The sequence below is a fragment of the Enhydra lutris genome, unplaced genomic scaffold (genome assembly GCF_002288905.1).
Source record: "Enhydra lutris kenyoni isolate GAN:26980312 unplaced genomic scaffold, ASM228890v2 scaffoldscaffold46, whole genome shotgun sequence".
Lineage (NCBI taxonomy): Eukaryota > Metazoa > Chordata > Mammalia > Carnivora > Mustelidae > Enhydra > Enhydra lutris.
Window position 1 is genome coordinate 13,116,156 of NW_019154130.1, and position 15,784 is coordinate 13,131,939.

The 15,784-nt window shown below is 36.2% G+C and overlaps 1 protein-coding gene across 1 annotated transcript in view; it reads right to left on the minus strand.

Annotated features, from left to right (window-relative positions):
• Window positions 1-15,784, minus strand: part of LOC111156378 (TAO kinase 3) — a 188,239-nt gene that overhangs the window by 56,785 nt on the left and 115,670 nt on the right. The window contains exons 8-9 of the mRNA XM_022517211.1: window positions 13,788-13,901; window positions 12,503-12,594 (exon numbers count right to left, since the gene is read on the minus strand). Coding sequence (XP_022372919.1) covers window positions 12,503-12,594; window positions 13,788-13,901 — 206 coding nt within the window. The remainder of the gene's footprint in view (window positions 1-12,502; window positions 12,595-13,787; window positions 13,902-15,784) is intronic.

A 15,784-nucleotide genomic window follows, 5' to 3' on the forward strand; every position in this document is an offset into this window, starting at 1 on the left:
TTAGTTAATTATTTGTGTAATTCTTTAATGGGTGTCCTCTTTGCTAAACTTCATGAGGGCAAGGACAATGCCTATTTTGTTCATCTTTGCATTCCCACTGCTGAGCATAGCGCCTGGTATATATGTTTGGTGGTCCCAAAATAACAATAAAATAAATAAAGGCAAGGCAGACTAAGGCAAAGAAGAAACTCTGTCAACAAACCATCTAGTGCAGCAAGAAGTCACAAAAATGACTGAGGAGTGACTAAGTCTTGGGGCTCTCATCAGATTCTATGTGATGGCTTCATTTCCTGCCAGAAGGATAAGAACCCTCTCACTTATAGGCAAAAGGTATAAAATTCAAGCTGCTCAGAAGAACACTGAATTCTACTAGAGAAACAGCCAGGAAGGGGGACTAAAGAAAAAAAGAGAATAGAAATTTGGAAAAAGGATGAAGGAACAAAAAAGCAACAACAAGACCCCATTCAGTAGTGACAAGAAGGGCAGTAGCTCGGATTTGAAGCAGGAATGGTGAGGCTCTAAGGAGCCAATGCTGCTGTGAAGACGATGACAACCAGCCACACGATGGTAGAACAGCTGCAGTAGAGAAGCAGGTGACTGAAGGTGTTCTAAACAGCACACGGCTCTATGGTCTGAGGAGCATTTGCTAAATATTAGTTTCAGATGGCCTCAGCCACATAAATCCTCTGAGCTATGGTGGTGGCACTCCTTGCTAAGCCAGCATACCATAGAGCAAGGACTGGGAAACTATGGTCTGCGGGCCAAATTCACCTAGAAGTCCATTTTTGTAAGGTTTTATTGAATTACAGCCACGTTTATTTATTAACACTATCTATGGCGGTTTTCATGCTATAACAGCAGAACTGAGTAGTTATGACAGAGAATATATGGCCTGCAAAGGCCAAAACACTTATTATCTGGTCCTTCACAGAAAGTTTGTCAACCCTTACTGTAGAATACAGCGGTCTGCATACAGTCTTCCACAGGAGCAGCAAAATAGGAACTAGGAGTTCTTTTGAGGCCACCTTGCAATACGTAATTCAGATTTTCTCAAAAGAAATGAAAAGGGTGGAAGCATAAAAAACTGAATTAACTGGGACGCCTGGGTGGCTCGGTTGGTTAAGCAGCTGCCTTCGGCTCGGGTCATGATCCCAGCGTCCTGGGATCGAGTCCCATATCGGGCTCCTTGCTCGGCAGGGAACCTGCTTCTCCCTCTGTCTCTGCCTGCCTCTCTGCCTACTTGTGATCTCTCTCTCTCTCTCTCTCTCTCTGACAAATAAATAAATAAAATCTTAAAAAAAAAAACTGAATTAACTAAAAGGAAAAAAATAATGATTTCTATTTAAAGACAATGACCAAGTTTTTGTGGCAAACGATTTCTTATGAACGAATGAGGTTGAAAACCATAATAATTATCGATAACAGTAATTAGTACTGAATTCCTACTGCAGGTCAGGCACTCACCATGTGCTACCTGTCATTCAGGATTCTGAGACTAGCTCAGCAAGGAGAGTCCTATTATTCTAAGCATTATTTCCCAGCTAAAGAAACTGAGATTCAGTTAGCCTAAATAATGAAACTAAGTCACATGGTAAGTGGCTAAATTGGGATTTCAACCCATCTTGTAAGAATCCAAGAAATGGGTTCTTTTCACTAGGTCTCAGTGCCTTTTCAACAATCCTTTGCATTTTATGATAGATTGTACTGCTATTTCTAAAAAAAGAGAGGAGGGGGCGGTGACTGGCTGGCTTGGTCAGTAGAGCACGTGACTCTTGATCTTGGGGTGGTGAGTTCAAGCCCCACGTTGGGTGTGGAGATTACTAAAAAAATAAATAAACTTAAATCGATAAATAAACTTAAAAAAAAAAAAAAACCATCAGCAGCTTTAAGAATAGTAAATATGCCTGCCTGTCCCCAACAACCATCACACATTCATTTATTATCAACCATGAGTGGCTAATGTGGGAGATGAAAACCCCAGGCAAAAAAACCTACATGACAACATTTATGTTTTTATGTGTTTGTGATATTTTTCCCCCACTGGAGAGTTTATTTCTGAGCACAATAAATTCCCTGACAATGCCAATGGACCATTTGCCAGCTTCTATCATGACCTTTGCAGGTGAACCAAGTGTCTATAGGTTAAACAAATGAACACCATATTAACTTCTCTTGAAATAATCTTGAAAAGTAAAATATTTGCTGACTGGACAATTTCAGCGTCCAAAGATTTCAGAGGGTTGATGCATTTAACTAGTTCTTTCAGTGGAAAATTAATTTAGCAAAAGATAATTTGTGGAACAGGCTTTACCACTTAGGAACTATAGAGCTTGATCCAGGAAAGAACGACAGCGCCAGTAACATTATCATCTTCTTCCTTTGCGATGTTACCTTAACAATTTAAATTACAGGTTAGGGAGTCTTTAAAAAAGTACACAGTATTGTAGAAGAAATGTCGTAAGGAAAGGGGACAACACTATCCACAACTTTCAAGGTAATTTCAACATTAAAAGTGGAATTTAAAGTATATCAAATATATAGAAAACAGAGAAATCATTGCTTAGGGTTTTATATGCAGCCAGTTACTCTTTTTTCCTGTGAAAAACTGCCCTTCTTTAATACGTTCATTTACAAGATTAATGCTACAGAGATAGAGATAAAGAGAAAAGCTGTCAAAAAGATACTTGTATGGTCTGTTGCATTAGCAATACAATGCATTTTGAATAATTCTTGATAAGTTAAATGTCTTTGGTAACAATTTTACTTAATGAATATTAACTGAGCATGTACTTCCATCTTTCTGTGAATCTAAGATGCCAGTGACTATAAAATGTACTACTATTAAGATGCACCACAATTTTATGTGTAACTTGGAGAAAATGCTGCCAATTATAATTACAATTATAAAATGCAAAATATAATATATATTATATATAAAATATAATATACAAAAATAAAATGTTGCATTATTCAACCTCCCCGTTGAAAGAGATGTTAAAATGTAAATTAAAATTTTGGATGAAATATGATACATATCAGGACTATGTTGTTAATGTTTGTTTATTGAGTACATTTATTGAGTATACTATGTGGGGATTATAATAATAAGAACTTTAAATCTATATTTTCATATAATCCAGACAATCCAGTAAGGTAGGGTAGAGGTTCTTCTTCTCTCTCTCTCTTTTTTTTTAAAGATTTTACTTAGTTACCTGTGATAAAGACAGAGATAGCGAGAGTGAGAGAAAGAGAGAGAGAGCACAAGCACAAGCCAGGGGTGGGGGCATGGACAGAGGGAGAGGGAGAAGCAGGCCCCCAGCTGAGCAGGGAGCTGGATGGATCCCAGGATCCTGGGATCATGACCTGAGCCAAAGGCAGAGGCTTAGTTGACTGAGCCACCCAGACACCCCTAGGGTAGGGGTTCCTATTATGTAAATTTCACAGAGGGTTCAAATAATTTGATGGAAGTCACACAACTAAGAAATGGCAGAGCTAGAATTAGAACTTCAGTCTGTCTGACCACACAGTCTGTTTGTAAGCATAATTCAATAGTATCATCTGTCAATTTGCAGGAATAGCCATTGTGGAGGGTAAGACAATTCAGGAGATGGACACTTTGTTTTTTAATTCAGTAAATCATTGAAGGCAATCCAAGGCTGATACAGAGACCGTATTTTCATACATACTTTAATTCATTTTTATAAAAAATAAAATTAGAAATTAAGCATATACCAGGGCCTCTCTCAAGAGAGGAAGTTCTAAAAGTATTTCCTGGGATAAGTACCTCTTTCACCCAGTGTGAAATGCTGTTTGAAACTTCAGTGATTACTACATCTATACAGTACAAAAAGTGATGTGATGGTGATCTTGAATCATCATAAAAAGATACTTGTCTGCTCTATTTAAGAAGGTTGGAAAGGGCAGAATCCACGTTAGAAAGATTATGGTAAGCAAAAACTTGTTAAAACAATGGGTGGACACTGATGAGCTGTAAAATTCAACTTAGGTAGTAAATCCTCTTAAATTTTTACAACAGAGGAGTTGCTGCTATGGCATCAGTTTATAATTTTGGTTGATTTTAGAATATAAATGACAAAAATAGGAATAATCCTATAGACAAATGAAATTAGCTGTTACTGAGCCTTTGTTCTGTGCTAGGCATATGTTAAACACTTTACATACGTTATCTAATTGAAGTGACAATATTTAGAGTATATGTATTGTTATTTTCACTTAGGTGAGAAAACTAAGGCTCAAGGAAGTTGAGAAAGTTGTCCAAACTCACATTCAGGATGAACATGTTATGCAACTTCAAAAGGTGTCATTCACAGGCTAGACTACTTGGATGCCCTGCTGGTATAAGTGCAGCCATTTGGGGTACACCAACAAATGCCAGCTAATGTTGGTAAAGACAAAATTCAAATCCAGGGTGTCTAATTTTAAAATTTATTCCAAATTGCTAACTCTATGCTAGGCAGAGGGCAGGTTTTTTGTTTTTACTGCAGGAATGTACATTTATTTGTTTTAAGAAGTCTTTTTTTTTTTTTTTTCAAACTTAAGTTAAATTCTTCGGGGTGCCTGGGTGGCTCAGTTGGTTAAGCCTCTGACTCTTGGTTTCATCTGGGGTCATGATCTCAGGGTTGTGGGATCGAGCCCCAAATGGGCTCCATGCTGGGTGTGGTGTCTGTTTGAAATCCTCTGTCTCTCCCTTTCCCTTTGCCCCTTTCCCCCCTCAAAGTAAATAAATAAAAAAATTAAAATTCTTAAATATTTCATACATAAAAATTTGTAGATTATGATACTTTTCATTTAATCAGTATTTTGTCTTTTTTTTCAGAACTTTTTTCTTCCAAAAAAGTAATATAGTAGATATAACTTTCTTCTTCTTCCTCTCTCCAGAGAATGTTGTTTTGAAATTACATCTTTTACATCTATGTTCTTATGTTTTAAAAAATATTTATGTATATACTAATATATATACTAACACATACACAAACAATATAAAGAAGTGTTTATAAAACTTTCATAATTAGTATCATACTGTACCTATAACTTTTGCAAATTTCTTTGTTCATTAAACATTCAATGTTAGATTTTATATCTCTCTGTCAAATAAATAAATAAAATCTTTAAAAAAAAAAAAGATTTTACTTATTTGAGAGAGAGAGAGAGATCACAAGCAGGCAGGGAGGCAGGCAGAGAGAGAGGAGGAAGCAGGCCTCCCGAGGAGCAGAGAGCCCGATGCGGGGCTTGATCCCAGGACCTTGGGACCACGACCCGAGCCGAAGGCAGAGGCTTTCACCCACTGAGCCACCCAGGCGCCCCAAATTCCACATGATTGAGATCATATGGTATTTGTCTTTCTCTGACTTATTTCATTTAGCATAATATACTCTAGCTCCAACCTCATTGTTGCAAATGGCAAGATTTCCTTCTTTTTGATAGCTGAGTGACATTCTATTGTATCTATAGCACATCTTCTTTATCCATTCATTTAGTCAATGGGCTGTTCAGCTCTCTCCGTAATTTGGTTACTGTTGATAATGTTGCTATAAACACTGAGGTGCATGTACCCCTTCAAATCTGTATGTTCATATCCTTTGGGTAAATACCTACTACTGTGATTGCTGTGTAGTTAGTTCTATTATTCATGTTATTCATAGGGTAGTTAGTTCTATTTTTTTTTTAAAGATTTTATTTATTTATTTGACAGACAGAGATCACAAGTAGGCAGAGACAGAAGGAAGCAGGCTCCCTGTTGAGCAAAGAGCCCAATATGGGGCTTGATCCCAGAACTCTGGGAGTCATGACCTGAGCTGAAGGCAGCGGCTTTTACCCACTGAGCCACCCAGGTGCCCCTAGTTAGTTCTATTTTTAACTTTTTGAGGCATCTCCATACTGTACTCCAGAGTGCCTGTACCAGTGTGTATTCCCACAAACAATGCAAGAGCGTTCCCCTTATCCACAGCCTCACCAATACCTGTTGTTTCTTGTGTTAATTTTAGTCATTCTGACAGGTGTAAGGTGGTGTCTTATTGTGGTTTTGATTTGTATTTCCCTGATGATGAGTGATGTCGAGCATCTCCTCATGGGTCTGTTGGCCATCTGGATGTCCTCTTTGGAAAAATGTCTATTCATGTCTTCTGCCCATTTCTTGATTGGATTATTTATTCTTTGGGTGTTGAGTTTGATAAGCTCTTTATAGATTTTGCAGTCAAATGCTCTACCCCTGAGCTATACCCCCAAGCTCTTTATAGATTTTGGATACTAGCCCCTTATCTGATGTCATTTGCAAATATCTTCTCCCATTCTGTAGGCTCCCTTTTAGTTTTGTTGATTGTTTCCTTCACTCTGCAGAAGTTTTTATCTTGATGTAGCCCAACAGTTCACTTTTGTTTTTGTTTCCCTTGCCTCTGGCAACACGTCTAGTAAGAAGTTGCTATAGCCGAAGTCAAAGAGGTTTCTGTCTGTATTCTCCTCTAGGATTTTGATGGTTTCCCGTCTCACAGTTAGGTCTTTCATCCATTTTGAAATTAGTTTTGTGTGTGGTGGAAGACAGTGGTCCAGTTTCTTTGGCATGTTGTCCAGTTTTCACAACACCATTTGTTGAAGAGACTGTCTTCTTTTCCACTGGAGAGTCTCGCCTGCCTTCTTGAAAATTAGCTGACCATACAGTTGTGGGTCCACTTCTGGATTCTCTATTCTGTTCCATTGATCTGTGTGTCTATTCTTGTGCCAGTACCGTACTGTCTTGATGACTACAGCTTTGTAATAGAGCTTGAAATCTGGAATTGTAATGCCTCCAGTTTTTTCTTTTTCAGGACTACTTTGGTTATTTGGGGTCTTTTGTGGTTCCATACACATCTTAGGATTGTTTGTTCTAGCTCTTTGAAGAATGCTGGGGATTGCATTAAATGTGTAGATAGCTTTAGGTAATACAGTCATTTTTTTAAAAAAAGATTTTATTTATTTAACAGAGAGACACAGCAAGAGAGAGAACACAAGCAGGGGGGAGTGGGAGAGGGAGAAGCAGGCTTCCTGCTGAGCAGGGAGCTGGATGTGGGGCTCGATCCCAGGACTCTGGGACCTGAGCTGAAGGCAGACGCTTAACAGACTGAGCCACCCGGGTGCCCCTGGGTAATATAGACATTTTAACAATGTTTGTTCTAATCCATGAGCATGGAATGCTTTTACATTTCTTTGTGTCCTCTTCAATTTCTTTCACAGGTGTTTTCTAATTTTCAGAGTACAGATCTTTTACCTCTTTAGTGAGGTTTTTTCCTAGGTATCTTACTGTTTGGTAAAACTGCAAATGGGATTAATGCCTTGATTTCTTTCTCTGGCGCTTCATTACTGGTGTATAGAAATGCAACAGATTTTTGCACATTGATTTTATATATTGAAACTTTGCTTAATTCATGAATTAGTTCTAGCAATTTTTTGGTGGAGTCTTTCAGGTTTTCTACAAAGACTACCATGTCATTTGCAAATAGTGAAAGTTTGACTTCTTCCTTGCTGATTTGGATGACTTTTATTTCTTTTTGTTGTCTGACTGCTGAGGCGAACACTTCTAGTACTAGGAGAGTGAGAGTGGTGAGAGTGGACATCCCTGTCTTATTCCTGCTATAGGGGAAAGCCTCTGTTTTTTCCCCACGGAGAGTGATATTCGCTATGGGTCTTCCATATATGGTCTTTATGATGTTGAGGTATGTTCCATCCACCCCCTAATTTGTTGAAGGTTTTTATTAAGAAAGGATGCTGTATTTTGTCAAATGCTTTTTCTGCATCAATGTGATGATTTTTGAGATATGTCCATGATGGTACATGTAGATTCGGTTCATCCTTAACTGTGATACAGTATTCTGTAATTCATTTATCCATTCCTCCTTGGATAAGAATTCTGGTTGTTTCAACCTTCTCTAGCTTCGACACAAGGTTGCATTCTTGTACACACATCCGGTGTACATCCATAAATATTTATTTAAGGAACACACTGAGAAGTGAAGTTGTGGGTCACTGAGACTACTCAGCCACTTTACTAGATGTTGTCGATTTACAATCTGAAGTTGTTAACACCAATTTACATTTCTACCAGTAGTGAATGAGTTCATGTTTCCTTCGTAGTTTCCCAACATCTATTTATTATTCTCAGACTTAAGAACTTTTGCCAGTCTGATAAATGTGAAAAGGATTTTTGTTTGTTCTGTTTTTTAAAGTGGCTCCATGCCCAGCATGGAACCCAAAACAGGGCTTGAACTCATGACACTGAGATCAAGACCTGAGCTGAGATCAAGAGTTGTGTGGTTAACCCACTGAGCCACCCAACGTGCCCCGGTGCGATGAGGTTTGAATTTGCATTTCCCTTATTACTAACAAGACTGAGTATCTTTGAATGTTTGGTGTCCATTTCGGTTTTTTTTTCAATGAACTTGCTGATTATATTATTTGCCCATTTTTCTACTGGCTGTTTGTCTTTTTATTTTTGATAAAGAAATGTGGTAAATCATAAGGAATCTTTAAAAATTCTGAGCCAAATGAAACAAGATGGGATCGGGAGGGAGACAAACTATAAGAGACTCTTAATCTCACAAAACAAACTGAGGGTTGCTGGGGGAAGGGAGGGTGTGGAGAGGGTGGGTTGGGTTATGGACGTTGGGGAGGGTATGTGCTATATGGTGAGTGCTGTGAAGTGTGCAAACCTGGCAACTCACAGACCTTTACCCCTGGGGCTAATAATATATTATATGTTAATAAAAAATTTAAAAATTACAAAAAATATTCTGGGCCAATACTCTGTTGGTTAGATATGTTGAAACTACTTTATATGAGTCTCTGGCTTATATTTCAATTATTGTATTTTACACTGCTTTATATTTTAAAGTACTAAAAGTTATCATATTTGTCAACATTTTCAAAATATTTTTAGAAAAATGCTTCCCATACCCATAAAGGTATATACTCCTATAGTAATAATAATTATATAGTGATTATTACATGGCATGCCATATTTTAAGTATTTCATATCTCTATATTAATGTCTATCTATATGAGTATAGTTGACATAGGATCTTACATTAGTTTCAAGAGTACAACACAGTGATTCAACAACCCTAAATATTATGCTATGCTCACTGCAAGGGTAACTACTATCTCTCACCATGCAATGCTATTATAATACCATTGACTATATTCCCTATGCCTGTGACTTTTATTCCTGCGACTTAGTCATTCCAAAACTGAAAGCCTCTATCTCCCACACCCTTTGACCCATTTTGTCCACCCCCCTAGCAATCATCTGTATGTTCATTGTGTTTATGGGTCTGATTCTACTATTTGTTTATTCATTTATTTGTTTTTTAGATTCCACATATAAGTGAAATCATACCATATTTGTTTTTCTCTGTCTCACTAATTTCAGGTAGCATAATACGCTCTAGGTCCATCCATGTTGTTACAAATGGCAAGATTTCATTCTTTTTTTTGGCTGAGTAATATTTCTGTGTGTGTGTGTGTGTACCACATCTTCTTTATCCATTCACTTTTGGTGGGAATGTAAATTGGTACAGCCACTGTGAAAAACAGTATGGAGATTCCTCAAAAAGTTAAAAATAGAAAAAGACCATATGATCCAATAATTCCACTCTCAGGTATTTACCCAAAGAAAATGAAAACATTAATTCAAGAAGATGCATGTACTCCCATGTTTACTGCAGCATTATTTATAATAGCAAAGATATGGAAGCAGCCCAAGTATCTATTGATAAATATTTTATATCTATATATTATTCATTAATCTTCATAATAATAGTATCTACTTTGTAGCATTGTTATCTCTATTTTGTAGATGAGGAAACTGAGTCAGAAGATGGCTTCTCCTAAAAGTTTTAAAGTTTTATTTTTTACTTTTGGGTATTTAACTAATTTGGGATTTTTTTTTTTTTTAAGATTTTATTTATTTATTTGACAGACAGAGATCACAAGTAGGCAGAGAAGCAGGCAGAGAAAGAGGAGGAAGCAGGCTCCCTGTTGAGCGGAGAGCCTGATGTGGGGCTCGATCCCAGGACCCTGGGATCATGACCTGAGCCAAAGGCAGAGGCTTTAACCTACTGAGCCACCCAGGTGCCCCTGGGATTTTATTTTTGTGTATGGCATAAACTAGGATCTAATTATAGTTTTTCTCATACAATTAACAAATTGTCTCATATTATTTATCAAATGGGCCATCTTTGCCCACTGATTTATAATGCTTTTCCTGTCTTATACCACAATCTGACTTATACATGAGTCTATTTCTAGGTTTTATAGTCTATTCTATTGGATATTAGTCTTTCCCTACATCAGTACTGTATTGATTTAATTATGATGGTATGGATTTTGGTACAGTGATTTTTCTGTCTAAATTCTACTTTTTCAAAATTATCTGGATTAGTTTTCCCTCTCTGACTTTTAAGACTATCTTGTAAAGTTGTATATAGTATTGTTGGAAGTGCATCATATGTCCTTTTTAAAGTATGCAAATATTTCTTCTGAGTCTCCCCCACCATATTCAGTGTGAATAAGTTAGATTAATTTCCTTTGCAGTGAAAGAGAGAATAACACAATATTAAAATGTTAAAAAAGGGGCACCTGGGTGGCTCAGTGGGTTAAAGCCTCTACCTTCAGCTCAGGTCATGATCCCAGGGTCCTGGGATCGAGCCCCACATCGGGCTCTCAGCTCAGCAGGGAGCCTGGTTCCCCCTTTCTCTCCGCCTGCCTCTCTGCCTACTTGTGATCTCTCTCTGTCAAATAAATAAAATCTTTAAAAAAAAATGTTAAAAAAAAAGAGGGGCGCTTGGGTGGCTCAATTGGTTAAGCATCTGCTTTTGGCTCAGGTCATGATCCTGGGGTCCTGGGATGGAGCCCCAAATCAGGCTCCCTACTCCGCAGGGAAGCTGGTCCTCCTTCTGCCCCTCTCCCTGCTCATGCGTGCACTCTCTTTCACTCACATAAATAAATAAAATCTTAAAAAAAAAAAAAAGACTAGAAAAGAAATCTACTACCTCATATCCTTTAACAAAGGACCAGTCAAATAAATTTCAGTATATCCATAGTACTAGAGGAGTAAATGATGCCAGTTTAAAAAAAAAAAAATGAAAAAGAGGCCTAAGTTACTAATGTAAAACAGATCTCCAAGATGTTGTTAAGTGAAAGAGCAATATACAGAATCACTTGTATATGTTAACTTGGGCGGGAAAAGGAATGTAATACGTGTATATTCGTATTCGTTTGTGTATTTGTAAAGAAGCTCTGGAAGGACATATAGGAAATTAGTTACAGTGGTACCCTGTATGTACTAGCAGGGGTGGGAAAGGAAATGGGTAAATAGGGCCAGAGGTCTGAGTTATTTTGCTGCATGTCTTTTTCTATTTTTCGATTTATAAACCATGAGTATTACTTATTTTTAAGAATTAAATATTAAATATTTTAAAGCTTCTCCCTAAACTCAATTTTTGAAAAAGTATTATCTCTTTAAGGTTAAAAAAAAAGAGAAGACAAGTCTTTATCTTCATCATATGTTTCTTTGTTCAAGAAAGGGGGCAGTGAAGCAACTGGAAATGCAATACAAAGTATCGCAAGTTGTCTTTACAAGCCAAGCATTTTAGGAAAAAGAAAACTACAGTCTGAGAAACAAGCTGGGACTCAGAAATTCTTACAGGATCAGTTTGGATTCCAGAGTAGAGGAAATTAACCCAAAAAACCAGATGAAGAAACTATAAAAAACCAATTAAAAAATTAAATGTATTTATATAAATTGTAAATAAAAATCTAGATAAAGGCAGTGTTGGAGCCAGCTCTCAGTGGCTCTGGAAGGTCAACTGTCCATCCCTTTCTCCAGCTCCACAGTAATCCTATCCACCCCACTACCTAAGAATCACTGGTTAAATCTGCCAGTATAGCTCTGGATAAAGGTAACTTTAGGATACATTAAAGTTCAAAATATACAACCAGAGAATCAAGAATCTGTGGTATGTTAGACAATTTTAGGTGAATGCAACAATGTTTGGGGAACAACTTTAAAGCAGCAGGCATCTTCTAACAAGAAGTTTCATGTGAGGTTGCTCTGTAAATGGGTCAAATACAGTTTTTACAGTCAGATTTTGGGATAAGCCGGCTATTTTTCAGATTTCCCTTACACACATCGAAATTAAATTACTACTGGGAAGTTATCACTCATGATATGGAGAATGGATATTTTTCAAATATTAATGCTTATTATTATATATTCCCACATTTGTCATTTGCTGTATCTGCTCTTTTAAAGCAGCTCTTTAAATTAATAATATGAAAATGTAGTAAAGAGAAAGTAATCTTCTGATGTTATACAAAAGCATAGAAAAAAATCGAATAAATTCTACTGCCTGGCCCACATGTAGCAGTGACCCATTAAATAAAAGCAGGATGAACGAATTAACAATCATAGAAGTGATTCTCAAAAGTACAATAAAACGACTCTTTCACTCACCCAATTCAATACAGGTGATTCCAAGTGACCAAATATCAACTTTCCCATCATACTGTCCTTCGTCCATAGCCAAGATCACCTCTGGAGCCATCCTGCCAAACGTAATGTACAAAACTTGAGTTGCAAATTAAAAACAAAATTCATTTAATGAAGTGATTTGGTGAAATAGTTGTTTGAACACAGTCTAAAATTTTGTCTGATAAAGATGTTATTTCCTTAACACAAGTCATTTGGAAAAACACTGTTCAAAATATAAACATTACACTCAAGGATTTATAAGAAATAATACATTATTCTCAATAAATCCTGGTTCCACCATTATCTAATAGTTTTACCATGGCTAAATTACTTAACCTCTCTGTGTATCAGTTTTTCCATCTGCAATGTGGAGAGAATTCTAGTACCTACCTCAGAGATTTGTAAAGAATTCATACGTATGAAATATTTAAATAACTATAGACAACATGAAAAATACTTATGAACTATTTAAAACAATATAATCAGATATTTCAAAGATATTACAACTTAAAAAATAAACAAACGTGCTATGGTGATGGATATTGTTTGTCCAGAATGGATTTCCATAGGAGGTCAGGGCCTTTATCAGTTTCATTTTTTTTTTTTTTCCTATTACTATATGTAAGTGACTACTTAGTAAATGCTATTTGATGATCATGGACAGAAAGGAAATTCAAATAGTAGCTGATTTTTTTAGTAGATAAGTAATTATCCAGGGATATAAGTCATTATCCAAGGTATAATGTAATTCCAGTTTATCTATGAAAAGGAGGAACAACATCTTGAATAGATGGGGTGAAATTTTCAGTCAGAGTGACAAACTAAGAAAAGTTTCAGAAAAGAACTCAAAAACAACAAAAAAGAAACCGGATTTCTTTCATTGAAAGGTAGTATTTTTGTTTGTTGACTAGAGAAGGTTAAAGAAACTACCTTGTCTTTGCGTAGAGATTAGGCCTCAAGAGAAAGTTTCAAAAGAAACTTCAAATGAAATCTAAAACCTGAGCTTGGTCAGTGAGTTGATAATCCTTCTCAGTTTACACACAGTGACATCAACTTTATTTGAACAATTTAAAGTTACTGGAAATTTTATACTAAGTCAGAGTGTTTCTTTTTTTGTCAGTGAGTTTTCTATCCTTTAATGGAAACCTCATTTGAGGCACATGGTGAGACACTGTCAAAAAAAACAAAACAAAACAAAAGCAATGCTTTGAGGCCATCTTGTTCATGTATGCATATTTTAAAATTCTAATTTTTAAGTTCTACATACCAGTAAGGAGTGCCCACAAAGGAGTTGGCAGGAGAAGCCATCGAGGCAGATCCAAAATCAGCTAGTTTCACCTGACCTGGCTCTGTTAGAAGAATATTTCCTGCTTTAATATCCCTATAAAAAAAAATAAGAGGGTTAGAAAATTACTTTTCAACTTTGATTATGGAATAGGTCAGAGCATGCAATTAATAAGACAAAAAGTTTATTAAAAACAAAACAAAACAAAACAAAAAAACCTTGCCCAGATAGCCAGAGGGGGATTTAGTAATTACCGAATGTTATAAGGGGGGGCCCAGATTCCTGGGTGTACTTACAGGTAGGTCAAAGTAATTACTAAAAGGTAGAGCTTTCTTTAGAGGGAAGGAATGCAATGAGAAAAAAAGGCAGAGAGACACGGGACAAGGAAACCTATTCAGTTGCTACACTTAAAAAAGCATATTCTCAGATGCCAAATCCAGTCATCAACAGTATCTCTTATGTTGGGAAAACTGGTGCCATTTGTCACTGCCTTTTTTTTTTTCTTTTCCAAATTACATAACATTTTTGGATACTAAACAAACCTTCAATAACTGTATTGTCTACCTACCCAGTAAACCTCAACTACACACATACCTTTTCTTTCTTGCCTGTGACCCTTTCTCTCTGCCTTAATTGTAACTGCAACTCTAAGGCATTTGAGGGTACATGTTATATAGAAGGTGTTATTTTAAAAATAACACTGTACAGTAAAAAGAAGACCCTGAAAGATCAAAACAAACAAGGATTAGGGATTAGGAAATTGCATTTCTATTGTATTACTACAAAGAATCGCAAGTGGTTACTACTAAAGCTATTAAATATTTTATGCAGCAGAAAGTTTTCAAAATATTATTTTACAATATTCATTGTTGAGGATGAGAATTCAGAATGAGAAGATGTGGATGTATTCTTGATTCTCTTCAAAAAAAGCATGAGGTGGAATGAGCACTAGGAACCAAGACTTATAAAATGATGGGCCGTGGAAAGACAAAGCAGAGAGAATGAGGAAAACTTGAGCTGAAAATGAGAAGGTTCAAATGTTTCCAAAGCAATGTCTCCAAAAACCTTCTCTTTAAAATTCAGTTTCTTTACTCAAGATGACATTAGGCATTGGCAGAGAGGACTAAAAAAACATTTATTTATCTAACAACAGAAAAATATCTCTCCTCTATTACCTTCAATTAGAACACTGGCTTGTCAAATCAAAATAATAAATTTGAGATGTGGTATTTATTTTTAAATAGCGAGCACAATTTAAAAGCTTTGTTTTTCAACTTTTATACACTAAGGAAGATAAAGCATAATACAGAATATGAAACATTAAATTAATGTTGCAGATTTTGTTACCAAAGGCGCACAAAAATGAACCATGTCTTTAAACAGGAACCAGCAAAATCGTATATAAACAAGCTGGCATTCGGTAATGACATTTTGGTACCCAAAAACTGCACTATAAAATTTTTTTTTTTTTTGTTAAACCCATAGACATTATGGTTAAATCCATTTTATAAGCATTTATTAGATATGGTTAGGCTCATTCTTTGTCTTTACAAATAGGCCAAATTCATGGTAGGAATTTTGGTCTGCCTATTTTGAGGAAGTTCTGCTTTTCTTGTACCAGTAACTGATAATGGCTACTCTAGGGTGATTAAAACATAAGCAAAAGGGGAACCTATGATGCAATAGTTTCATTTCTTCCTAGTAAATGTCAAAGTTTTTTTCTTCTGTTTTTGAGTCATCTGAGATCTTTTATATCTACCCCATATTCCACTACTACCATCATTCATTAAAGTTATCATACTAGAATTTCTTTATTGAGAGAAGGAAAGATTAGGAACAACATCTTTATTTAAAAGAAGTTAGTGGTAGGAAGTAGATTGGAGGGAGGACAGTGCCGTTGTGGTAAAGAAAATAAAAGGCAGAGGAAAGGCCTGGATTAGGAGTTAGGAAATCTGAGCTTCAATCTTTATTATGTAAAA